Genomic DNA, 27,372 nt, shown 5'->3' with positions numbered 1-27,372 from the left:
AAAGAGAGCTGGGGAGGGGCAGACAGAGGGGAAGACAGTGAATTCCAAGCAGGCTCCTTGCTGTCAGCACAGAGCCCAGTGTGAGGCTTTATCTCACAAATCATAAGATCATGACCTGAGTCGAAATCAAGAGTCAGAAGCTCAACCAACTGAGCCACCCAGGCATCCGAATATTTACTCTCTGTTAAACACTGACTGTGCTCAATAGTGTGGACAAAAAAATAATACATGGTCTCTGCTGATTCTGGAAAATTGATCAATGCAACAGAATAGAGAACCCCTCAAGTAAGCCCATGAATATGTGGGAGTTTGTCCTATTTCATTGGTTCTAAGACAATTGTTTTTGACATTTCACTTCTATATACATGAACTATATGAAGTTATATGAAATATATTTTCTAATTCAAAATAATCTGACTTGGGGTTTCTGTTACTCATAACATAAAGCACGCTAATGATAAACTCTTCAACAAAGTTTTGTTTTGTTTTTTTTCTTAAGTAAACCCAAGTTGGTTTCTGTTCCTTGGAACGAAGACTCTAATTGATTCAACTATAAAAATAACCTTTAGGGGCACCTGGGTAGCTCAGACAGTTAAGCATCTGACTTCAGCTCAAGTCATGATTTCATGGTTTGTGGGTTTGAGCCCCCATGTCAGGCTCTGTGCTGACAGCTCAGAGCCTGGAGCCTGTTTTGGAGCTCTGTTTCAGAGCCTGGAGCCCTCCCCCACTCACACTCTCTCTCTCTCAAAAAATGAATAAACATTAAAAAAATTAAAAATACCCAGATCAGTGATGTATTTCGAATATCATTTAAAAAATGACCATTAACCCAGTGTTGCTGACAGTTACCACTTCAGTGAATTTTGTTGAATATTTTTACTATCTTGTGTTTTTATATGTGTATTTCTCCCCTGAACAAAATTGAGAAAAGTATCATTCTAGCTACCTAACAATTTTTTAAGTGATTTTATTTTTAAAGAATCTCTACCCCCAACCTGGGGCTCAAATTCACAACCCTGAGATCAAGAGTCACATGTTCCACTGACGGAGCCAGCCAGGTACCCCTCTAGCTACCTAACAATTTTTGAGTTCTATGTGCTTTATTCCTACTTTCAAACTGCACAACAACTTTATGAAGTAGGGGCAAGTTTTATCCCAATTCTTCAGGTGAGAAAAGTTGATATTATTTTGTATCCTTAATCTGTGACCATTCTCCTATACCAATTTTTTGTAAATATGAGTTTCAATGAGTACATAATATTCTTTTTTAAATGCACTATTAATTCATCAATCCCTTTCATCGAACATATATGTAATTTCCAAGTTTTTGATATTCCAAATAGTATAATAAACATTCTTGCACATGATTCTTTATCTATTTTCTTAGGAAGATGACAAGAGATGCCATTATGTATAAAAGTGACTGTCTCCCTAAATACTTGCATTTACATTATGAAAAGTTGCTGCCAACTTTACAGGTGAGAATGGTTTGTTGTTTTAATTTGCATTGCTTGATTTATTAGTGAAGTAAAATGTCACTGAAATGCAAGCCAGACTTCAGCTTTCTTGTAATCTGCCTTCTAGGTCCACATGGTCAATCTCTGGTTTTGTCCAGCACTAGACTGGACTTGAGGACTGGCATATCTTTAATTAATTAATTAATTTGTTTGTTTGTTTATTTGTTTATATGCTTATTTTTATTACAGGTGCCCTGGGACTAGCATATCTTTTAAGTCCCTGCAAAACAACCCTCTGTCACAATGCCTCAGTTAGCAACACAGACTTTATTAAAGATTTTGCAGGAGAGAGAGGGGAAGGGTCCATGCTGCACACCTCTCAGCATACAACCTAAAGATCCCTGTTGGCCATTTCTGTTCTCTCTGGAATTCCCTCAGCAGCTATCCTCTCCTTCTTCTCTGAGCCTCTTCTCAACACCTTCCCCTTCCTCCATCTTCCTCATTCTTTCTCAAGAGCACTCAAATAATTCTTCTTTTGGTCTCATATGAGCAACATTATCCTCTTTCCTGAAGCCTGGGTACCAGCCAACTCAAACCCAGCTGTGGACTAGCAAAGCATCTTCTCAGCAAAATTGTGTCTCTCCTTTCCAGCTGTTAAAAGGTAATATTCTCCATGGCATTGAAAGAGGACTTCAACTACCTCCGTTTTGACCTCAAACTTTCAAATTAAGTTCTTCTTTCCAGCTGATCTCTCCCCTGCCCTGCATTTTAAAGTTTATTTATTTATTTTGAGAGAGACAGAAAGAGTGTGAGCAGGGGAGGGGCAGAGAGAGAGGGGGAGAGAGAGAATCCCAAGTAGGCTCCATGCTGTCATCGCAGAGCCCGATGTGGGGCGAGAACCCAAGAACTGTGAGATCATGACCTGAGCTGAAACCAAGAGTTGGATGCTTAACCAACTGAGCCACCCACGTGCCCCTTTCCAGCTTATCTCTTAACTCAGGCAAAGGATCCTGTGAGCAAAGCATCCCCTGATGGGAATCGAAACTACCCCCCTCCCCCCAAGCAATAAGGACTGCCCTGAGCAAGCAAAACCCCACATGACTGACCCCAAGACAATGATTAACTTGACCTTCACTGCCTACTTGCACATACCCACCAAACTTTTGACTCACATTTCCCTTATTTAAACGTGGAAGCATCTTCAGCACTTTGGAGACAGTCTTTGAGATGCTAGTCCGTTGTCTTCCCAGTGTTGGCCTCACTGAAATAAATTCCTTTCCTGTTTCACCACCACTAGTCTCTCTGCCTTTGGGTTTTGTCAGCGCCGAGTGGCCGAACCTGGTCGGTTTGGGCCTCCCTGAGCTAGGTGCTCTTGTGCTTCTGTGCTCGGCTGCATCACAGAAAGGCTACAGGAAAAGGACATCTGTGTCCTACATAGATCACTAGAGAAGGTGTGGAGGATGGATTTGTGAGGGCAAGACTGGAGACATGGAGAAATCATAGGTTCTCACCCTGCCAAGTGTGAAAGTGCAGGCTGCTCCATTCCAGTGCCAACCACCTGCCGCATTCAGCTGCTCTGCTTCAGTCTAGAGAGGCACAGAGGCCCATTAACCAGCCTCTACCCCTAGTCGCGGGAAGGACACCAGAAGGCCAGTTTCCTCTTGGTGCAGCTCTCTGGGTCACTCTTAGAGCCTCCTTTGACTTAGTAGGAAAGCCTTTCATGTGTGAACCCTCTATTCCCCACGCCACAAGGCCGAGACCCCATGACTCTCTCCTTGGCACTTCCAAGTCCCACTTATAAAGACTTTGAAAGGAGATAGGGTTGGAGTTGGAATGGACTTTAGCTTTGTTCTGCTGTCATCCTGGATGGTGTGGGAGGAGATGACAATGACTGGTATCCACTTTACAGTTTGGGGAACTTTACGATTTGGGGAACTACCAGACAATGACTGGTACCCACTTTACAGTTTGGGGAACTCCTTAAAAAAAGGAGTTCTAAAGATTCAAAATAATTAGTGAATTCACATTTTTGGGTTTTAAAAATTCAAAATACAGGTTTCCCTGCTACCTGGAAGTAGCATGGTCCTGCAAAAATTGTAAGCCAAAACAGTGTAAAGCAAAGAAGCAATTACCCTTAATTTTTATGGAAAAAATTTTGAGCATTCCAAGACTCCCAAATACCTTCTCTTTTATTTTTATTTATTTTTTATTTTATTTTATTTTATTTTTTTTAATGTTTATTTATTTTTGAGACAGAGAGAGACAGAGCATGAACGAGGGAGGGTCAGAGAGAGAGGGAGACACAGAATGAGAAACAGGCTCCAGGCTCTGAGCTGTCAGCACAGAGCCCGATGCGGGGCTCGAACTCACAGACTGTGAGATCATGATCTGAGCCAAAGTCGGACGCTTAAATGACTGAGCCACCCAGGCACCCCAAAATACCTTCTCTTAATTCTTTTCTGATACCTTAGGGCACATCTTGCTAACAGATGCACAAAATAAATCGAGATAAAGCATAGATGCTCACAGACAAGTTCAAAGCTATGGGGGCTTGATGCTGAGGTGCTCAGTATAGTTCCCTTGAAGGCAGTTGGTGGGGCCACTCTTGTTTCCCGGGTGCCTGCTGCCTCTATACTATAAAGATTGGCTGCAAAACAAACCTATTGTGGCTTTCGGCTTTTATCATAAAAGCGAAAATCCTCTTCAGATTTCTTCGGTTAATGAAAAGAGGTAACTAATGTAGATCTTTCAGCCAAGAGGTATAATGTGAACTTTTGAAAAGCAGGGGATACTTGTAATTCAATTTAATAACTAAGCACTTTTTTTTCCACCTTCACGTCTAAGTTCCATGAGAGAAGGGATGCTTTTTGAAAATGCTTAGATTGTGGGGCGCCTGGGTGGCTCAGTCAGTTGAGTGTCTGACTTCAGCTCAGGTCATGATCTCATGGTTTGTGGGTTTGAGCCCTGCGTTGGGCTCTGTGCTGACAGCTCAGAGTCTGGAGCCTGCTTCGGATTCTGTGTCTCCTTCTCTCTCTGCCCCCTCCCCTACTTGTGCTCTGTCTCTGTCTCTCAAAAATAAATATATGTAAAACAAGAATTTTTTTTTTATTAAAAAAAAAAATGCTTAGATTGTGAGGGGTGCCTGCCTGGCTTAGTCAGTAGATCATGCGACTCTTGATGTCAAGGTCGTGAGTTCAAGCCTCATGTTGGGTGTAGAGATTACTTTAAAAAAGAAAAGAAAAATCTCTTGGGAGAAAACACTTAGATTGTGCTATTAAAAATGGGAGGCATTGAGGCATTTAAAAGTAAATAGGAGGGGTTCCTGGGTGGCTCAGTCAGTTAAGTGAGCGACTTCATCTCAGGTCATGATCTCATAGTTCTTGAGTTCAAGCCCAGCATGGGCTATCTGTGCTGATAGATCAGAGCCTGAAGCCTGCTTCTGGTTCTGTGTCTCCCAATCTCTCTGTCCCTCCCCTGTTCATGCTTTTTCTCTCAAAAATAAATAAACATTAAAAAAAAATTTTTTTAAGTAAATTATAAAAGTTAAGCATAGAATAACCATATGACCCAGATCCCAGGTCTATACCAAAAGAACTGAAAACAGATGTTAAACAAATACATGCACAAATACTTGTACATGAATGTTTCTAACAGCATTATTCATATTAGCCAAAAGTGGAAACAACCAGCGTATCCATCAAGAGATGAGTGGATAAATAAAAGGTGGTAAGTCCACACAATTGAATATTATTCAGCATCAAAAGGAATAAAATTACTGATACATGCTACAACATGGGTGGACCCGGAAGACATTGTTTAGCAAAAGAAGCCAGACACAAAAGGCCACAAATTGTATGATACCCTGAATACAAAGTGCCCCCAATCTGTAGATTCATACAGACAGAGAAAGTAGATTAGTGGTTGCCAGGGACTGCATCAGAGGGGAACTGGAGAGGCTGCAAACTGACACGGGGATCTCCTTTTGTGGTGATGAAAATGTTTTGGAACCAGAGGTGATGGTTGCACAGCATTGAGAATGCCTTCATGTACACCTTAAAGCGGCTCGATGTATGTTATACGAACTTTACTTCAATAAAAATAAACTGAATTAGCAGCTAAAATATGGAAACGCAACGTAAATCTTTCTTACGTTCAGTTTACAAACTGGTAGGGAGTGACTTTGGACCGGCACGCAGAAAGCAGTCCCCTGCGAGTTGGCTTTAAAACCACACCTGGAGGTGGTCTCTAGGCGGCTAGCGCAACACTCTTCTCGGTGGGGCGGGGCTCCTCGGGGGCGGGGCTCGTCGGGGGCGCGGCGCAACGGCCGGCCGGGAGGGGGCGCGTTGGCTGCTGATTTCGCCGTTGCCGGGAGAACCCGCGACAACAAAAGGCGCGGGCGGCGGCGGCGGCTGCGGCCCGGCGGAGCGAAGCTGGGGAGTCCTGTACTGTGCTCGCCGCCGGAGATCAGGGCTTTCTCGAGCCGGTCTGTAAGTGGCGTGCCGGCCTGGCGGGGCTGATGCGGCCGGGTGCGGTGCGGCGCCCTCCCGCCCTAGTGCCGCAGCGCCCGCGCTCTAGCCGTTTCGGGGAGGGGCGCCGCCTAGGGGTCGGGAGTCAGGGGCCGCCGCGGGACGGCTCGGGGACGGGGGCGGTTGGGGGGCCGGCAAAGCCGAGGAAGGGCGTCGGAGGGGGCTGAGGTCGTTGCTGGGACCCCTGGAGAACGGCATGGGGAAGTTGGGTCCCCCTAGGTAGACAGGCCCGGGGATTAGGGACGTGAGCGAACGCCGGACGGGACCCCACCGAGGCTGATCCTGTGTGTTTTTTGTGCCGGTGCTTCCAACTTCGGGAGCTAAACGGGATGGGAAGGCCCATCCCCCCTGGGGGTTTCGTTTTGTCGCTGGTCTCCTTTTTCCGTTGCGGATGTTGAAACTTTGGTGCAACGCTGTAGAAGTCTGAAAGCCCTCTCCCTCAGAGGCACGGTTGATTGAGAAAGAGAGGGTACCCAAATTCTTTGTTTGAAACACTTTTTTTTGTTTTAGTCTCTACACCCAAGATAAGGCTCGAACTCACTATCCGGAGATCAAGAGTAGCAGATTCCGAGGCTAAGCCAGGCAGGCACACCAAAACACTTTTTAAATAACACTTCGCCCCCTCCAAATTGTCAAATTTTTGTTTTTCCACTTCACTTTCTATATTCTTTATCTAGTCATTTATGCATTTGGGACCTTTTCTGAGATCCTTTTGTGATTCATTGTTAATTTGCTGGGAAATTTCTTACAAAAATATAGTTAACAGACCACAATTTTTAGACAACCCACTACTTCTGAAAAGCCGTGGGCACAGGATAGAAACAGTATTAGAAGACACTTCTTTTTGATCAGTGAGTGACATGGCATCATTGATCAAAGATTCTCTTGCCTTTACTCAATTTCAAAACTCCATTGAGTATGCCTAAATATTACCAATCAGATTTCACCTTTCTTTACATTTCTTGGCGAGACAATACACATGCTTCTGGTTACTGCAGTTGACCAGAATCTAAAGTATAAATGCTATCGATTTTTTAAATGCTTAAATTCTTGAATATTACTCTTTTACAAGCCATATGTTTAAGGGCCTTTATTTATTGGAATAGAATAGAATTTCATTTGCCCTTGTAGCAAAATTGTTTCCTATTGCAAAAACCAAGAAAGTGAAAATATCCCAGTTACACTCTGCACCTTTTTTTTTAGCAGTTTTGTTGGAAGTAGTTAGTTTGACTTAGCATAGACTATGACTTTTGTTTTAATGTGATGCCATAAACAAACTTTGAAAAGCTAATCTGTATGATAAAAAACTTCAAATATAGATGTTCAGAGACATTTGAGAGAACCAACTCATTCAGCATCTTTGTAGTTTCTTTGGAAAAGTTTCCAGTACCAAGTGACTGTGGAGTCCTATAGGATACAAGAAAGGATTTATCATACATATGAGTATTTTTTCACAGCCGGTTTTAACTAGAATGATTAAAAGTGACAAGGTTGGGTGCATCTCTTTGTTTTGGCCATTACACATAGCATGTTGACTCTGTTTTGGGATTTTACAGCCCAAGGGAGCTGGTATTTTTTTACTCTCTGAGCTTTTAGTAGACTAATGTATTTGTTACTGTGATCCTTTTCAGGCTTTCCCACTCACGAAATTATAATCTGAAGTACTGCTGCAGAGTTTTTTAAAGGCTAGTGAATATTAAATATGTCTTCATTATCATCTCCATAGCAAGTAGTGCCAAAAATGTTATTTTAGTCTGTTAATAGTCTACTAGGTTACTTAATGATAGCGTTCAAGACTCTCCTTCTCGAAAGAGCCCAGCCACACCCCAAACTGATTATTTTTCATTATCTGCACTTGAAAATTATCATAGACTGTTTGTTACATTTTCTTTTTAGCTTTTATATGGTGTAAGCTTTATCCTACCAAGACTGAACATTCATGTACAAGTTTTCATAAAAACATATATTTTTATTTCTCTTGGGTATATACCAAAGAGTGGAGTTGCTGAGTCAAATAATAACTCTGTGTTTTTGAGGAACTGCCAGACTCTTCCGAAGTGGCTGCATCATTTACAATTCCATTGGGAGTATGTGAAGGTTCCATATTCTATACATCCTAATACTTATTTTGAACTGTCTTAAAAAAATTTAAATATATTAATATCCTTTTTATTTGAGAGAGAGAGAGAGAGAGAGAGAGAAAATGCGAGCGAGTGGGGGAGAGGCAGAGTGAGAGAACCTCAAGCAGGCTCCACACCTAGTGTGGAGCCCAACACGGCACTTGATCTCACGACCATGAGATCATGACCTGAGCCGAAATCAAGAGTTGCTTTTTTTTTTTAATTGAAGCCTTTTTTTAATTTGAAGTGTAGTTGACACACAATGTTACTTCAGTTTCAGGTGAACAGAAAGTCTATATGTTATGCTATGCTTGCCACAAATATAGCTATCATCTGTCACCATGTAGTGCTATTATAAGACCATTGACCCTATGCTGTACTTTTTATCCCCAAGACTCATTCATTTCATAATTGGAAGCCTGTTATCTCCTACTCCCCTTCACCCATTTTGTCCATCCCCCATCCTGCTACCCTCTACTACTGTCAGTTTGTCCTCTATATTTATGGATCTGATTTTGCTTTTTGTTTGTTTGTTTTGTTTTTTAGATTCCACATATAAGTGAAATCATATGGGGGCCACCTGGCTGGCTCAGTCAGTGGAGCATGGGACTCTTGGTCTCAGGGTTGTGAGTTCAAGCCTGACATTGGATGTAGAGATAACTTAAAAGAAAGAAATAAACTTAAAAAAAAAGAAATAAAAAGAAATCATATGGTATCTGTCTTTCTCTATCTGACTTATTTCATTTAGCATAATACCCTCTCGGTCCATCCATGTTGTTGCAGATGTCAAGATTTCATTCATTTTTTACGGCTGAGTAATATTCCATTACCTACACACACACGTGCACACACACACACACACACACACACTAAAATCTTGGATTGTGAGTAACTTGGTCTGTGAGTGTTGCGCAGGAGGAGCAAACATTTCTCGTAAACTTTAACTTGATAAATGAGTGATGTCTTGCAATACAAGTAGTACATGATGCCAAACATCACATGATCACAGCTGAGCCAGTGGTTCTGATATACAGGTACTTTGGATTACAAGCCTGTTTCTGGAACAGATTGTGCTTACAAACCAAGGTTTTACTATGTATATTTATATCCCCCACATCTTTTTTTTTTAAGTTACTGATTTTTAGAGAAAGGGTGTGTGTGTGTGACCTGGGGAGAAGGAGAGAGAAAATCCTAAGTAGGTTCTGCACTGTTAGTTCAGAGCCCAACTTGGGACTTGATCTGACGAATCATGAGATCATGACCTGAGCTGTAATCAAGAGTCAGATGCTTAACCGACTAAGCCACGCAGGTACCCCATATATACCATGTCTTTTTTATCCATTCATTTATTAACACTTGGGTGGCTTCCATAGTTCCATATCTTGGTTATTGTAAAAAATGCTGCAAGAAACAGGTACATATGTCTTTTTGAATTAGTACTTCCATATTCTTTGGGTAAATACCCAGTAGTGGAGTTACTGGACCATATAGTAATTCCATTTTTAATATTTTGAGGAACCTCCGTACTGTTTTCCAGAGTGGCCGCACAAGTTTGCATTCCCACCAGCAGTGCTTGAGGGTTCCTTTTCCTCCACTTCCTTGCTAACACTTGTTATTTCTTGTCTTTTTGTTTCTAGCCATCTGACAGGTGTGAAGTGATAACCTCATTGTGGTTTTGATTTGCCTTTGTGTGATGATGAGTGACGTTGGGCATCTTTTCATGTGTCTGTTTGCTATATGATGTCTTTTTGATTATAGCTGTGTTAGTGGGTTTAGAGTAGTAATCTTATTGTAGTTTTGATTGCATTTCCCTGTTGGCTAATGATGCTGAGCATCTTTGCCTGTGCTTATTAACCACTTTTATATATTTGAGGAACAAAGCTTTTAAATTTGATTAAATCCATTTTATCTGTTTTTCCTTATAAAGCTTATTGCTTTTGCTTTAGTGTTACACCTGAGAAACCATTGCCAAATCCAACGTTACTAAGAGTCACTCTTGTGTTTTCTTCTAAGAGTTTTATAAGTTTCAGCTCTTACATTTAGGTCTATGAATGATTTTGAATTGAATTTTGTATATGATGTGAGTAGGAATCCAACTGCATTCTTATGCATGTGGACATCCAGTTGTCCTATGACCATTTATTGAAAAGTCTATTCTTTCCCCCCATTGAAATGTCTTAGCACTCTTGTCAAAAATCATTTGCCCAAAATATGAGGGTTTATTTCTGGATTCTCAATTCTTCTCCATTGATCTTTTAGTTTGTTTTATACCAGTACCACACTGTCTTAATTACTGTTGCTTGGTTTTAGAATTGGGAAAATGTGTCCCCCAAATTTGTTCTTTTTCAATATTGTTTTAGCTATTCTTTGTCCTTTGAATTTCCATATGGATTCTAGGATAAGCTTGTCAATTTCTGCAGTTCAGCTAAGATTTTGATAGGTGTTGCATAGAATCTGTAGATCAGTTTGGAGAATATTACCATCTTAACAATACTGTCTTCAGTCCGTGAACATGAGATGTTTTTCCATTTATTTAGATCTTCTTTACTTTCAACAATCTTTTATAATCTTCAGAGTATAAGTTTTACATGTCTTTTATTAAACTTATTCCTGTGTATTTTTTTAAGTTTATTTATTTATTTTTTTAATGCTTATTTATTTTCGACAAGAGAGAGAGACAGAGCATGATGGGGGAGGGGCAGAGAGAGAAGGAGACACAGAATCCAAAGCAGGCTCGAGGCTCTGAGCTGTCAGCACAGAGCTCGATGCAGGGCTTGAACTCACAGACCACGAGATCACAACCTGAGCCGAAGTCGGATGCTCAACCGACTGAGCCACCCAAGCACCCCTTAAGTTTATTTTGAGAGAGAGTGTGAGTGGAGGAGGGTCAGAGAGAGGGAAAGAGAGAATCCCAAGCAGGCTCTGTGTTGTCAGTGCAGAGCCTGACATGGGGCTCAGTCTCATGAATCATGAGATCGTGACCTGAGCTGAAATCAAGAGTCTGTTGCTTAACTGACTGAGCCACCCAGGCACCCCAGTATTATATTCTTTTTGATGCTACTGTAAGTGGAATTTTTAAAAATTTTTCAGGTTCCTTATAAGTATAGTGGGCAATTTATTTTTTAATGTATTAATTCTACCAGAAGTCTTCAGAAATAAGTATACCATATTTTAGAAGTAGAAAAGCAGTGTTTCAGTTAGTTTTGATTATTTTTGAATAATCAATAACTTGGTTTCAAGTTATATCATAGAAATCCTGGAAACTATTTTCATGGATTTATTTCTGATATTTGTGGCAAAAAGATGTTACTTTCCAGCACATAGCTATAAAATCTAGTAAAGGGTTTTCTTTCAACACGGCTGTACAATTATTCGGTTATTTCCTTGTCTTAATTTTCTAACTCTCCAGTTATTCAGTATTTAGATTAATGGACTGGGAAACCTATTTTTACTACAGAAAGAATGGCACAATAGAATCCCATGCACTTATCACTTTGCTGCATCATTTACCAACTCATGGCCTCTACTCCTTAGATTGTTTTGCAATAAATCCAGACATTTCATCTGTAAATTATAGGTGTATTTTTATAAGACAGATTTACTCTTCGTAACCGACTTCTATTGGAGGAAAACCTGCTTTAATGGACTTTGCTTGAGAAGATGGTTAATTTATTAGGATAGAGAAGTCAATAACTAAATTTTGTTTTTATTTTGTTACACAGGAGTCCAGAAATTACATAAAATGGATATTTCTCACACTAGATACTGAATATTAAGTAAAATCTAAGTTGCTATGGAAGAAATACCAGTAAAAGTTGCTGTAAGAATCCGACCTCTGCTATGCAAAGAAGTTCTTCATAATCATCAAGCTTGTGTGAGAGTTATTCCAAACACCCAGCAAATTATCATTGGGAGAGATAGAGTCTTTACTTTTGATTTTGTTTTTGGCAAGAATTCCACTCAAGATGAAGTTTACAATGCATGTATAAAGCCACTAGTGTTGTCGCTCATTGAGGGCTATAATGCAACCGTTTTTGCCTATGGACAAACTGGATCCGGGAAGACCTACACCATTGGAGGAGGCCATGTTGGTAAGATTCTCGTCCTACCTTTGACTTTTATTTGAGACACTAGAATCAAGCTAAAATATGACAGTGCCTGACACATAGTAGGTGCTCAGCATATTACTTGAATGAAATAAAGGATAGTCAGATGAGTTCATAAGACCATCATCTTTGAAAAATTTATTTTTAAATATTGGTGTTTTAGTCAACAGTTTTTTATTGTATTTGCTTGAGGAAACAAGTTTAAGACAATGTTCAGCCCTTTCCATTTTTTTCCAGTCTTATTGAGATATAATTGACATATACCATTATATTAGTCCAAGGTGTACAATATAATGATTTCTATACATGTCTATATTGCAAAATGATTACCACAGTAAGTTTAGTTCACATCGATCACATCATATAGTTCTAAATTTCTTTTTCTTGGATAAGAACTTTTAAGAGCTAATATTTTAGCAGCTTTCAAATACACAATACAGTGTTGTTAACTGCAGTCACCAATATTGTATATTATTACATCCTCAGAACTTAGTTATAACTCAGAGTTTTTACATCTTGACCACCTTCACCCATTTCCCCCACTCCTTGCCTCTGACAAACCTTTGCCATTTTGAACAGAACTTCAAGTAGAAAGAAATAGTTAACATGACCAGATTTTGGTCTTTTAACATAGTCCACTTGTAAATATCAGAGTCTTACAACCAAGACTTAGAGCAATAGGTAGAATTTGTTATGTGGTTTAAAGTGTCTTTTTTCCCCCTATTTTTTAGCCAATTTTTATTTTATTTTTTCAGCTTTATAGAGGTACAATTGAAAAATAAAATTGCACGATATTTAAAGTGTGCATCATCATGATTTGATGAATGTAAACGTTGTCAGAGGATTCCTCCAATGTAGTTAACACATCCATCACCTCACATATAAATACAGATTTCTGTTTTAAATACTGAATATTTTAGAATATAGTTTCTCCTGCTTGTAATTCTAGTTTGGAAAAGGTGAAATTGTTAGGATTTCTTGTAGAGCTGGAAGGAACCTTGAAAATCATCTCTCTTTATTTATAAGTGAGGAGCTCCAGCCATGGAGCAATCACTGAAGGGCTTGCTCAGCTAGAGGGCTAGTGACAGCTGGGATTGAATGCCAAGTCCTCTTTTTTTTTTTTTTTTTTAATTTTTTTAATCTTTATTTTTGAGAGAGAGACAGAGTACACTAGGGGGATGAGGCAGAGAGAGAGGGAGACACAGAATCTGAAGCAGGCTCCAGGCTCTGAGCTGTCAGCACAGAGCCCGACGTGGGGCTTGAACTCACGAACTGTGAGATCATGACCTGAGCCGAAGTCGGATGCTCAACCGACTGAGCCACCCGGGCGCCCCGCCAAGTCCTCTTTTGAGGACTCGTTTACTGTATTGATTTTTTTTTTTTTTTTTTTACTAAATGCAAACTTTTGAATGTTGTACATATATACGTATTATTGTCTAAAATTATTGCTACGTTCTGTATACGTGTAATGACTCTTAACGTATTTTCTACTTTCCTGCTTCTCAAATATAGAATATGTGACTTTCAGAAACATCTCTAATTACATGTAGGGACTGGTGAGGGGTAGAGTTGGAGTCTGGCTGAGTTGAGGAAGCCCTGATTGCAAAGATTAAATGGAGAGGCCGTTAGTGCCCAGTACCCCCCCACACCACCATTTTTAGAATCAGTATGACATAGGATTAAGAGGTTAAAGATACTAGGTTATTTTAGGGTCTCAAAAAATTCAAATTTTCTGTTATAAGTTGTGGGTTTTTTTTTTTTAGGGCTGTAGCCCCTTTTTTAATTGGCAAATGTTTTCTGATCTTTAAGACTCAGTATGTTCTTTTTACTAATAGGAGTTATGTTTAGAGCTTGGTGACTTAAGTATAGCTATATTGTTTTTTATTAAGAAGCCATACATACAATTTTAATTCTTTAAGGGAAAAAGTTATTAAGTTTATCTATTCTTGGGGCATCTGGGTGGCTCAGTCAGTTAAGTGACAGACTCTTAATTTCGGTTCAGGTCACGATCTCACTGTTTATGAGTTCAAACCCTGCATCAGGCTCTGCACTGACAGTGCGGAGCCTGCTTGGGATTCTCCCTCTCTCCCTCTCTGTCTGCCCCTCCCCCTCTCTCTTTCTCTCTCTCAAAATAAATAAATAAACTTAAAAAAATATTATAGCTGCTCTAAAGTACTTTATACTTGATAACACCCTTAGAAACAGTTTTTTATTTTATCCCCTCGGTTTTCTTATTCTTTTTATTTTTTTTAATATATATTTTTAAAAATGTTTAACGTTTATTTATTATTGAGAGACAGAGAGACAGAGCATGAGCAGGGGAGGGGCAGAGAGAGGAGGAGACACAGAATTGGAAGCAGGCTCCAGGCTCCAAGCTGTCAGCACAGAGCCTGACGTGGGCTTGAACTCACGAACTGTGAGATCATGACCTGAGACGAAGTTGGACGCTCAACCGACTGAGCCACCCAGGCACCCATCTTTTTATTTTTTAAAAGAATCATTTTTTTTCCCACCATGTTAAGTGTACTCTTTGATCCCCATCCCCTCTTTCCCCCATCACCCTACACACCTCCCGTCTGGTAACCGTCAGTTTATTCTCTATAGTTAACAGTCTGTTGGTTTGTCTCTCTTTCTTTTTTCCTTTGCTCATTTGTTTTGTTACTTAAATTCCACATATGAGTGAAATTGTATGGTATTTTTCTTTGTCCGACTGACTTATTTCGCTCAGCAGTACACACTCTAGCTCTATCCATGTCCTTGCAAATGGCAAGATTTTATTATTTTTTATGGCTGAATAATATTCCATTATATATATCTGTGGTATTTTCTTCATCCATTCATCTATTGATGGATACTTGGGCTGCTTCCATAGTTTGGCTATTGTAAATAACACTGCTATAAACATAGGGGTTTAAACAAAGGGGTATCCCTTTGAATTACTGTTTTTGTATTTTGGGGGTAAATACCCAGTAGTGCAATTACTGGATCATTAGGCAGTTCTATTTTTAAGGTTTTGAGGAAACTCCATACTCTTTTCCACTGTGGCTGCATCAGTTTGTATTCCCATCAACGGTGCAAGAAGGTTCCTTTTTCTCTACGTCCTTACCAACACTTGTTTCTTGTGTTGTCGATTTTAGCCATTCTGACAGGTATGAGGCAATATCTCATTGTAGTTTTGATTTGCACTTCCCTGATGATGAGGGATGTTGAACATCTTTTTTTTTTTTTTTTTAGTGTTTATTTATTTATTTTTGAGAGAGATAGAGTGCGAACAGGGGAGGGGAAGAGAGAGGGAAGCAGAGAATCCCAAGCAGGCTTCACACTGTCGGCACAGAGCCCAACATGGGGCTCGGACTCATGAACTGTGAGATCATGACCTGAGCTGAAATCAAGAGTCAGTTGCTGGGGTGCCTGGGTGGCTCAGTTGGTTGAGCGTCAGACCTCGGCTCAGGTCACGATCTCATGGCTTGTGGGTTTGAGCCCTGTGGCAGGCTCTGTGCTGATGGCTCAGCGCCTGGACCCTGCTTCGGATTCTGTGTCTCCCTCTCGCTCTGCTCCTCCCCCACTCACGCTCTGTCTCTCTCTCTGTCTCAAAAATAAATAAACGTTTTTAGCCCGACGCCAGCTCGAACTCACGGACCGTGAGATCGTGACCTGAGCTGAAGTCGGACGCTTAACCGACTGAGCCACCCAGGCGCCCCCAAAAAAACCATTTTTTTTAAAGAGTCAGTTGCTCAACTGACTGAACCACCCAGGTTCCCCTCGAGGATCTTTTCAGGTATCTGTTGACCATCTGGATGTCTTCTTTGGAGAAATGTCTGTTTATGTCTTCTGCCCATTTTTAAATTGGATTATTTGTTTTTTGGGTGTTGAGTTGTATCAGTTCTTTCCATATTTTGAATACTAACCCTTTATTGGATGTCATTTGCGAATATCTTCTCTCGTTCAGTAGGGTTGCCTTTTAATTTTGTTGATTATTTCCTTTGCTGTGCAGAAGCTTTTTATTTTGATGTAGTCCCAATAGTTTGCTTCTGCTTTTGTTTCCCTTGCCTCAGGAGATGTATCTAGTAAGAAGTTGCTATGGCCAATGTCAGAGAGATTAATGGCAGTACTCTTTTCAAGGATTTTTGTGATTTCAGGCCTCATATTTAGGTTTTTAATCCACTTTCAGTTTGCTTTTGTATATAGTGAAAGAAAGTGGTCCAGGTTCATTCTTTTGCATGTAGCTGTCCAGTTTTCCCAACATCATTTGTTGAAGAGACTGTCTTTTTCCCATTGCATATTCTTTTCCTCCTTTGTTGAAGATAAATTGACCATATAATTGTGGGTTTATTTCTGGGTTTTCTATTCTGTTCTATTGATCTATGTGTCTGTTTTTGTACCAATACCATACTGTCTTGATTGCTATAGCTTTATAATGTAACAAAGTCTGGAATTGTGATTCCTCCAGTTTTGTTTTTCTTTCTTTTTTTTAACATTTTTTTATTAAATTTTTAAAATGTTTTTTATTTATTTTTTGAGAGCGAGAGACAGAGTGCGAGTGGGGGAGGGGCAGAGAGAGAGGGAGACACAGAATTCGAAGCAGGCTCCAGGCTCCGAGCTGTTGGTAAAGAGCCCGATGCGGGGCTTGAACCCATGAACTGTGAGATCATGACCTGAGCCGACGTCTGATGCTTAACCAATGAGCCAACCCAGGCACCCCCCTTTTTAAAAAATTTTTAAAATGTTTATTTATTTTTGAGAGAGAAAGAGAGAGGCAGAATGCAAGCAGGGGAGGGGAAGAGAGGAAGGGAGACACAGAATCTGAAGCAGGCTCCAGGCTCTGAGTTGTCAGCACAGAGCCTGACGTGGGGCTTGAACTCATGAACCGTGATACCATGACCTGAACTGAAGTTGGATGCTCAACCGACTGAGCTACCCAAAACTGCCCCCAGTTTTGTTTTTATTTTTCAAGATATCTTTGGCTATTTAGAGTCTTTTGTGGTTCCATACAAATTTTAAGATTATTGTAGTTCTGTGAAAAATGCTGTTGGTATTTTGATAAGGATTGCATTTAATGTATAGATTGCTTTGGGTAGTATAGACATTTTCACAGTATTTGTTCTTCTAATCCATAAGCATGGAGCGTCTTTCCATTTCTTTGTGTGTCTTCAGTTTCTTTCATCAATGTTTTATAGTGTTCAGAGTACAAATCTTTCACCTCTTTGGTTTAGTTTGTTCCTAGATATTTTATTTTTGGTGCAATTGTAAATGAGATTATTTAATTTTCTTTCTGCTGCTTCATAATTAGTGTATGGGAATGCAAAAGATGCCTGAACATTGATTTTGTATCTTGTGACTTTCCTCAATTCATTTATCAGTTCTAGGAGTTTTTTTGTGGAGTCTTTAGTGTTTTCTATATATAGTATTGTGTCATCTGCCAGTAGAGTTTTACTTATTCCTTACCAATTTGGATTTCTTTTATTTCTTTTTGTTGTCAAATTGCTATGGCTGGGACTTCTAGTACTATGTTGAATACAAGTGGTGAGTGTGGTCATCCTTGTCTTATTCCTGACCTTCAGGGGAAAAGCTCTCTGTTTTTTACCATTGAATATCTTGTTGGCTATGGGCTTTTCATATATGGCCTTTATTTTGTTGAGATATATTCCCTCTGGACCTACTTTGCAGAGGGTTTTTATCATGAATGGATGATGTTCTTTGTCAAATGCTTTTCTGCATCTGTTGAAATGATCATATGGTTTTTATCTTTTCTCTTACTGATGTGACATACTACATTGATTATTTTGCAGCTTATAAACTACTCTTGCATCCCAGGAGTAAATCTCACTTGATCGTGGTGTATGATTTTTTAAAATATATTTTTGAATTTGGTTTATTAATATTTTGTTGAGGATTGCATCCATATTCATGAGAGATCTTGGCCTGTAGTTGTCTTTTTTGTGGTGTCTTTATCTGGTTTTGGTATCAGGGTGATACTGGCTTTATAGAATGAATTTGGAAGTTTTCCTTCCTCTTGTATTTTTTGGAATAGTTTGAGAAGAATGGGTATTAGCTCTTTTTTAAATGTTTGGTACAATTCACAGTGAAGCTGTCTGGTTGTGGACTTTTGTTTGTCGGGAGTATTTTGATTCCTGATTCAATTTCATTTTTAGTGATTGGTTTGTTCAAATTTTTATTTCTTCCTGCTTCAGTTTTGATAGATTATATGTTTCTAGGAATTCATCCATTTCTTCTAAGTTGTCCAGTTTGTTGGCATATAGGTTTTCATAATATTCTATTACATTTGCTTTTATTTCTATGGTGTTGGTTTTTATTTCTTCCCTTCTGTTAGTAATTTTGTTTATTTGGGTCCTCTCTCATTTTTTATTTTTTTTTTTAAATTTTTTTTTTTTTCAACGTTTATTTATTTTTGGGACAGAGAGACACAGAGCATGAACGGGGGAGGGGCAGAGAGAGGGAGACACAGAATCGGAAACAGGCTCCAGGCTCTGAGCCATCAGCCCAGAGCCTGATGCGGGGCTCGAACTCACGGACTGCGAGATCGTGACCTGGCTGAAGTCGGACGCTCAACCGACTGCGCCACCCAGGCGCCCCCTCTCTCATTTTTTAAAGGAATCTTTCTAGAAACTTATTCCCTGGCTCTTTAAAAATTATAATAATGTGCATTGTAAAAAGAATTGCAAGTGATGCTTAAGAAAGTAAATTAGGGGTGCCTGGGTGGCTCAGTTGGTTAAGTGTCAGACTTTGGCTCAGGTCATGATCTTGCAGTTTGTGAGTTTGAGTCCGGCATCGGGCTCTCTGCTGTCAGTGCAGGGCCCACTTAGGATCTTCTGTCCTCCTCTCCTGCCTCCCCCATAAAAAAATGAATAAACATTAAAAAAAAAGAAACTAAAATGAATGAAAACCAGTCTCATCCCAAGGAAATAACCATTTGATGTATAGTATTCTAGAGTGCTCTAGACATTTTTCTAGGCATTTTACAAATATGCATGTAGTTTTATTCTTCTTGTTTTGTTTAATGAATTATTATACCATTATTTCTATAACTTTCTTTTTGCATTTAACAATATAAAGTATTTCATTTCTTCACTTTTGTGTCATAGAAATTTACTCATTTTTTCAGACTATATAATATTCTACAATTGGAATGGACCATTGTTCCTCCATTCCAGTTTTTATTTATTTCTGAGAGAGAGATAGAGTGTGAGCAGAGGAGGGGTGGAGAGAGAGGGAGACACAGAATCTGGAGCAGGCTCCAGGCTTCGAGCTGTCAACACAGAACCCAGTGTGGGGCTCCAACTCACAAACCATGAGATCATGACCTGAGCCGAAATCAGACACTAAACCGACTTCTTCCTTACCAATTTGGATGGCTTTTATTTCTTTACGTTGTCGAATTGCTATGGCTAGGACTTCCAGTACTATGTTGAATAAAAGTGGAACTCTCTTGCACTGCTGATAGGAATGCAAACTGGTGCAACCACTCTGGAAAACAGTATGGAGGTTCCTCAAAAAATTAAAAATAGAACTACTCTATGACCCAGCAATTGCACTTCTAGGTATTTATCCAAGGGATACAAGAGTGCTGTTTCGAAGGGGCATGTGCACCCCAATGTTTATAGCAGTGCTGTTGACAATAGCCAAAGTATGGAAAGAGCCCAAATGTTCATTGACTGATGAAGGGATAAAGAAGATGTGGTGTGTGTGTGTGTGTGTGTGTGTATATATATATATGTATACACACACACACACACACACACACACACACACACACACACACACAATGGAATATTACTCGGCGATCAAAAAGAATGAAATCTTGTCATTTGCAACAGCGTGGATGGAACTAGAGGGTATTATGCTAAGGAAAATTAGAGAAAAACAAATATATGACTTCACTCATATGTGGAATTTAAGATACAAAACAGATGAACATAAGGGAAAGGAAGGAAAAATAATGTAAACAGGGAGGGGGACAAACCATAAGAGACTCTAAAATACAGAGAACAAACTGAGGGTTGCCAGCAGGGTGTTGGGTGGGGGGAAGGGCTAAAGGGGTGAGGGGCAATAAGGAGGACACTTGTTGGGATGAGCACTGGGTGTTATATATAAGTGACAACATCTGTTGTTGCCTGAGTTAATTTTAGCCATTCTGACAGGTATGAGGTCGTATCTCATGTGGTTTTGATTTGTATTTCCCTAATGATGAGTGATGTTGAGCATTTTTTCATGTGTCTGTTGGCCATCTGGATGTCTTCTTTGGAAAAGTGTCTATTCATGTCTTGCCCATTTCTTCACTGGATTATTTGTTTTTTAGGTGTTGAGTTTGATAAATTCTTTATAGATTTTGGATACTAACCCTTTATCTGATATGTCATTTGCAGATATCCTCTCCCATTCCGTCCATTGCCTTTTAGTTTTGCTGATTGTTTCCTTCACTGTGCAGAAGCTTTTTATCTTGATGAGGTCCCAATAGTTCATTGTTGCTACTTGTTATTTTTATTTTACTTTATTTTTTTAATGTTTACTTTTGAGAGAGAGAGAGAGAGCAGGGGAGGGGCAGAGAGAGAGAGAGAGAGAGAGAGAGAGAGAGAGAGAGAGAATCTGAAGCAGGCTCCGGGCTCTGAGCTTTCAGTGCAGAGCCCAATGTGGGATTCAAACCTACAAACTGTGAAATCATGACCTGAGCCGAAATCGGATGCTTAACCGACTGAGCCACCCAGGCACCCCTGCTGTCTGATTTTTAAATAATGCTGTTTTTTCCTCCTATAAATAATTTGTTGAGCATTTGTAGTGCCTAGGGCACCATGCTAGGCCCTGAGGCAGAATAATCTTTTTTTTTTCAATAGGATGCCTATTTAAACTAATAGTCATTTTCCTGCTTCTCAGAACCTTGGATTTACTGACTTGTACCAGAAACTAGAACATTCTCTAGAAACTTTTGTGTGTTCTTTAAATAACATACAATAGCTAAATGATAGCTGTTGATGTATAAAACTTTACAAGTTCTCTCTCCGAAGCTGTGTCCGGAATATAAGTGTAACGTTGAAAATATGGCATTTAGGTTACCAAAATACCTATTGAAGCTTTATGATAAATATTTGAAATTCAGTGTTTTGGTAAGTTTTGAATTATTGTGTTTTGTTATCTTTTGAAGTGGGAAATGAATGAGCTGTTTCTAATCGACTTTATATTCTGGGTAATCTACAATGTGTATATTGCACTGTAGTTCATAGGTAATGCTATTGGCTAGTTCCTGGAAACTCTCAAAAAAGAATCTTCACTCTCTCTTGTATTAGAAAAAGCTACAGCTTCCTTTATTTGCCACACGATGGCAGTCTTGCATCTTAAATTAGGTGAAAGGTAGTCCAAGTTAATAGAGGTTCACATTTTCAGGATGTTTGTTGCCAAAAATCTAAACATTGGTAATTTTCAACCTGGAAGCTAGTTATTTTTAAGGTTCATTTGCAAGCCAACCCTTTGCGCTTGAAACATATTTTCTATGGAACAATGCTACAAATGCTGGGTAGGTTTCTAAATTAACCTAACTTATTTAACCTTAAGTCCCAATTTGTTCTTTGACTTGTTTCACACTTTACCTTGTAATTTTTAAAACTATTTAAAAAATTGTTGGGGCGCCTGGGTGGCTCAGTCGGTTAAGCAGCCGACTTCGGCTCAGGTCATGATCTCGCAGTCCATGAGTTTGAGCTCTGCGTCGGGCTCTGTGCTGACAGCTCAGAGCCTGGAGCCTGTTTCAGATTCTGTGTCTCCCTCTCTCTGACCCTCCCCTGTTCATGCTCTGTCTCTCCCTCTCTCAAAAATAAATAAAACGTTAAAAAAATTTTTTTTTAAATTGTGGAAACTTTTACACATCAATATTATGGTTTACAGTTTTAAAAAATTTGTAATATAGAGAAATGTAAGAAAATAGATGTATACATTATAAATTTGGGGTTTTGGCTTTTCTTATATTTTAATTTTCAGATGTCCTTTCTTTCTCTAAATTTTTAGCTTCAGTTGTGGAGGGTCAAAAGGGTATCATTCCTCGAGCTATCCAAGAAATATTTCAAAACATCTCTGAAAATTCTAGCACTGACTTTAATATCAAAGTGTCTTATATAGAAGTATATAAGGAAGACCTAAGAGATCTTCTAGAATTGGAAACATCTATGAAGGATCTTCACATCCGAGAAGATGAAAAAGGAAACACAGGTAAATAGCATTGACTGCCTTCATTACCAAAAAGATGTGATTTAATTCAGTTTCTGGATATATTGCAAAGAATCTTTAAAACAGACATAGAAGCAAAAGGAATTTGTTTTTTCTTTAAAATTGAATACCTTTTTGATTCCCAATATCCATTAAATCACCCAGGTGAAAAGTAGTTCAGACTGGTTGGTTAGATGAAGTTAGTAAGTTGTAATTCAAGATACTTATATTCTATAATTGTTCCCGCTCTGGGCTGAAGATCAGTGAGACTTTGAAATAGGGTAAATTAGTATTTGTACTTTTTTTTTCTCCCAGAGTTTCTCCCAGATTGGAGATGGCTTCTCCCTTTGGTGTTTGTCCAAGTCGATCTAGAATTCTCCTTTTGTCCTCTTTGATTTTGTCCTGTACTTTGTTGTATTTTTCAAGATCTGACTTTCTATGCTAGCAACTTGTTAATCTCATTAAATATCAATTTGTTTGGAAATGGGAGAAGGTTCGAATGGGTCAAAATGCAAGTATTTTAAAGAATAGCACCTCCTGCTTTTCTGATTTAAAGGGTTATATGTTCAACATAGAACATTTTGAAAACATAGAAAAGTTTAAGGAAGAAAGTTATTAAAGATCAGCTTTAATCCCAGAACCCAGAAAAAGTAACTTCTGTTTTTGGTGTGTTTCCTTCCAGATTTCTTTTCCCATGCATGTATAATTTTTTTTTTTTTTAATTTTTTTTCAATGTTTATTTATTTTTGGGACAGAGAGAGACAGAGCATGAACGGGGGAGGGGCAGAGAGAGAGGGAGACACAGAATTGGGAAACAGGCTCCAGGCTCTGAGCCATCAGCCCAGAGCCTGACGCGGGGCTCGAACTCACGGACCGCGAGATCGTGACCTGGCTGAAGTCGGACGCTTAACCGCCTGTGCCACCCAGGCGCCCCTAATTTTTTTTAATATACTTGCAACCCTACATATAGCATCGCATCTTACTTTTTCATGTAATATTTATATGGTGAGCATTTTCACACAACATTAAATATTTCTCAAAGTTATGAGTCTCCATGGTCATGTGGTAATTTGTCTTCTAAATGTATTATACTTTAATATTCCATTGTTGGACATTTAAACAGTTTCCAGAGTTTCATTATTATTAACAACAATGACTTAGATGTGTTTCTAAGAAAGGATACTTAGGTAGAACCTTCTTGGAGAAAAAGGATCCTGCTTGAGGAGTGTCCCCTTGAGGGAATCTCCTCGCAGTAGGAATGTAAGGTCGTTCAAACTGCCTGCAGGGGGCAGTGAAGTTTGTTGCCTTTTTAGCCCTGGCTTGGCAGCCCTGGAATTCCTCAATGTTTGAAAAAATTGGTTTTTGTTTTGTTTTTAATTTTTTTTTTACCTTTATTTATTTTTTGAGAGAGAGAGACAGAGTACAAGCTGGGGAGGGGCAGAGAGAGGGGGAGACACAGAATCCGAAGCAGGCTCCAGGCTCTGAGCTTTCAGCACAGAGCCCGACGCAGGGCTCGAACCCACAAACTGCAAGATCATGACCTGAGCTGAAGCCGGTCGCCTAACCGACTGAGCCACCCAGGCACCCCTGTTTTGTTTTTTAGAAAGAAAGCATACATGGTAGTCTATGGTCTTATTAGATAATTCAGTGTAGTTTATCTTTTCTGGACAGAATCCAGGCCAGTGTTTTGAGCTTCTGTATCATATAAAAGGTAATTCTTGAATGTTTTCATTTTTTGTTAAAGATACAATAATAATACATATTTATTGTAAAATAGCCCATATGCTGTCACCCCTGATAAACTTAATAGCTGTTATCAGTCCTGCAAAAGTTTTGGAAAGATGTGACAAATGCTCTTAAGACAAATTGCCGTATGTTTTATACGGTATTCCACTCACAACCAAAATGTATTTCTTTGACATCCTTATTTAGTTCCTTCGTGTAAAGCACTGGTTGGCATCCAACCTGGATGCTGCACAATTAGCATCACCGTGGAAGCTTTTTAAAAAATACTAATTTCCAGGGGCGCCTGGGTGGCTCAGTTGGTTAAGTGACCAACTTCAGCTCGGGTCATGATCTCGCAGTTTGTGAGTTCGAGCCCCGCGTCGGGCTCTGTGCTGACAGCTCAGAGCCTGGAGCCTATTTCAGATTCTGTGTTTCCCCCTCTCTCTCCCCCTCCCCTGCTCACGCTCTCTGTCTCTCTGTCTCTCAATAATAAATAAACATTTAAAAAGTTAAAAAAAAAAAAAACTGATTTCTGGGCCCTGCTTTTCAGAAATCCTGATGAATTTGTCTGATCGAGCCTGGGCATCAGTACTTTCTCTTTTATAAAGCTTCCAGATGATTTGCTGCTAGGTTTGAGGACCATGGATAGTGCTAAGCTGTAGCCTAACATTAAAAAACTTTATGAAAGTGATCCTTTGATTTACAGTTAGATTGTCATACTTTATAATTGGTGATATGTTAGCATTCCCTGTTTGTAGTATAAGTACTTTAGAACTTTCAATGAACTAGGTTGTTAAGAAAGTGTCATGATGGAAATAATGAAAGCAAAATGATTATTTTTCAAGAAAACAGTGACATAACCGGATCTGAATAAAGAGGAACCATGGCTCTGTAATTCAAGCACAGAATCAGGAGCTTTATGACTCTGATTCAAAGCCCAAATCCACCTTCTTCTTTTTGAAATATGTTTGGATATAAACAAATAATGTGGGTGGTAAGCTTTGGTTTATTTTTGGCTCTTATTCTGCTTTTTTGCTTTTTGTGAATTGCCAACATGTTTGTTTATCTTATACTCTGATATTACGTAGGTTAAGCCTGTTTTTAAAATGAATAACCAATGTATTTATGCTGAAATTTTCGTGTATCGTTGGTTATGACCACACAGTACCAAAACCCTTAAACCTAAGGATGGTTTGAAAACTCAAAAAAACTGATTTCTTTTAATTAATCTACTACTAGTTAATTCTTTTGAGTTAATATTTAATTAATCTATTTAAATAAGTCTGTTAGACTCTATAAGTCAAAGTACTGGATTAAAAGGTTTTTCTTTTCTCAGTCATCTTAAAGAATGACTTTTCTTTTGGAGTCACATATGTGTGACTCCAAAGAAACCAGATTGTTTAATACACACACACACACACACACACACACACACACACACATATATAATATCTTTTAGAATTTAAATATCAAAATGAGTGCTGTCTATTAAAATAGTTCCTTTGGGAGATTATCCAAAATTACTTAATGATATTGCTGTCACTATTGTTTGAAATGCTCTTGATTTTTTAAGACATGTTCTTAGCCTGGGAAGTTTAGCAAATAATAACTGTTGTGGTTAAGTTTAACTCTACTGGGTTTTGATTAAAATTTGGTTTAAAAACTTGCTGTTGTTATTTTAAGTGATTGTTGGGGCCAAGGAATGTCACGTGGAGAATGCAGATGAGGTGATGAGTCTCCTGGAGATGGGGAATGCAGCCAGGCATACAGGTACCACCCAAATGAACGAGCACTCCAGTAGATCACATGCAATTTTTACAATCAGCATTTGTCAAGTAGAGAAAAATACAGAGGCAGCTGAAGATGGATCGTGGTATTCCCATCGGCATATTGTCTCAAAGTTCCACTTTGTGGATTTGGCGGGCTCGGAAAGAGTAACTAAAACCGGGAATACTGGCGAACGGTTCAAAGAATCCATTCAGATCAACAGTGGGCTGTTGGCTTTAGGAAATGTAATCAGTGCTCTTGGGGACCCACGCAGGAAGAGCTCCCATATTCCATATAGGGATGCTAAAATCACCCGGCTTCTGAAAGATTCCTTGGGAGGCAGTGCCAAGACTGTCATGATCACTTGCGTCAGCCCATCCTCCTCAGATTTTGACGAGTCCTTAAATTCCCTCAAATATGCCAACAGAGCACGCAATATTAGAAACAAACCCACCTTAAACTTCAGCCCCGAGTCTGACCGTATGGACGAAATGGAATTTGAAATCAAGTTGCTTCGAGAAGCTCTGCAAAGCCAGCAGGATAGCATCAGCCAAACCAGCCAGATCCATCAAGAGGGGACTCCTGATAAAAACAGGATCCGGTCTCTTGAGGAACAAGTAGCTCAGCTACAGGGAGAGTGTCAGAGTTACCAAACCTGTGTAGAGGAAGCCTTTACCTTCCTGGTGGACTTAAAGGGTGCTGTCAGACTGAACCAACAGCAGCAACACAAACTGCAGGAGTGGTTTAACATGACCCAGGATGTCAGGAAGGCGATGTTCACCTCGTTCAGAGGGAGCCACGGTGTCGGCAACCTGGAAGAAGGACCACAGCATGTGACAGTTCTCCAGCTGAAGCGAGAGCTTAGGAAATGCCAGGTACGTAGACACCACTTCCGTTAGTGACTTGTTTAAGGACTCCGTTTATTTGGGCAAGGGTCATTTTGGGATTCCAGAAGTTTTCAAAAAGGATTATGTGTAAATTCTCATTTGCCTTTTGCTCAGTCTCTTTTTCCCTTTTCCTACTGCTTTGTCCTCATTTTCCTTTCTCTTTTAATATTTTTTTAATTTTTTTAAGTTTATTCATTTCGAGAGACAGAGAGAGCAAGTGGGGGAGGGGTAGAGAGAGAGGGAGAGAGAGAATCCCAAGGAGGCTCCACAATGTCACCACAGAGCCTGACACAGGATTCAAAGTCCGGAAACTCGAGACCATGACCTGAACCGAAACCAAGAGTCAGATGCTTAACCGACTGAGCCACCCAATTGCCCCTCTCTTTCAGTATTTTAACTTGTTACATTTATGAAGTAGAATCTTGGGGACCTGGTCATTAATTTAGAGGGTGAAGAGAAACGTAATTTCAGAAAGAAAATGAAGTACTTTATTGAGTTTTTATCCCTCTTTGGGTCAGTGGTTCTTGAAGAAAAAAAAAAAAAACTTTACCCCTTGAGTGTGGAATGTTGAGCTT

At 39.4% G+C, this 27,372-nt stretch overlaps 1 protein-coding gene and 1 long non-coding RNA gene across 4 annotated transcripts in view; one reads left to right on the top strand and one right to left on the bottom strand.

Moving 5' to 3' along the window:
• Window positions 1-5,707, bottom strand: part of LOC123593606 — a 34,452-nt gene extending 28,745 nt beyond the window's left edge. The window contains exon 1 of the long non-coding RNA XR_006710399.1: window positions 5,608-5,707. This is a non-coding gene — a long non-coding RNA (uncharacterized LOC123593606). The remainder of the gene's footprint in view (window positions 1-5,607) is intronic.
• Window positions 5,708-5,824: 117 nt separating this feature from the next.
• The window catches only part of KIF27 (kinesin family member 27), a 92,105-nt gene continuing 70,557 nt past the window's right edge, over window positions 5,825-27,372 (top strand). For 2 of the 3 annotated variants that reach the window (XM_045469722.1, XM_045469720.1), the window contains exons 1-4: window positions 5,832-5,944; window positions 11,826-12,194; window positions 22,221-22,421; window positions 25,827-26,785. In XM_045469722.1, coding sequence (XP_045325678.1) covers window positions 11,897-12,194; window positions 22,221-22,421; window positions 25,827-26,785 — 1,458 coding nt within the window. In that variant the 5' untranslated portion in view covers window positions 5,832-5,944; window positions 11,826-11,896. Of the gene's footprint in view, window positions 5,945-11,825; window positions 12,195-22,220; window positions 22,422-25,826; window positions 26,786-27,372 lie in introns of all 3 variants that reach the window. The other variant, XM_045469721.1, reaches the window with a different exon arrangement.

The sequence above is a fragment of the Leopardus geoffroyi genome, chromosome D4 (assembly GCF_018350155.1).
Source record: "Leopardus geoffroyi isolate Oge1 chromosome D4, O.geoffroyi_Oge1_pat1.0, whole genome shotgun sequence".
NCBI classification, from domain to species: Eukaryota; Metazoa; Chordata; class Mammalia; order Carnivora; family Felidae; genus Leopardus; species Leopardus geoffroyi.
Note: the sequence above shows the minus strand (reverse complement) of the source record. Positions and strands in the feature narration are given on the sequence as shown.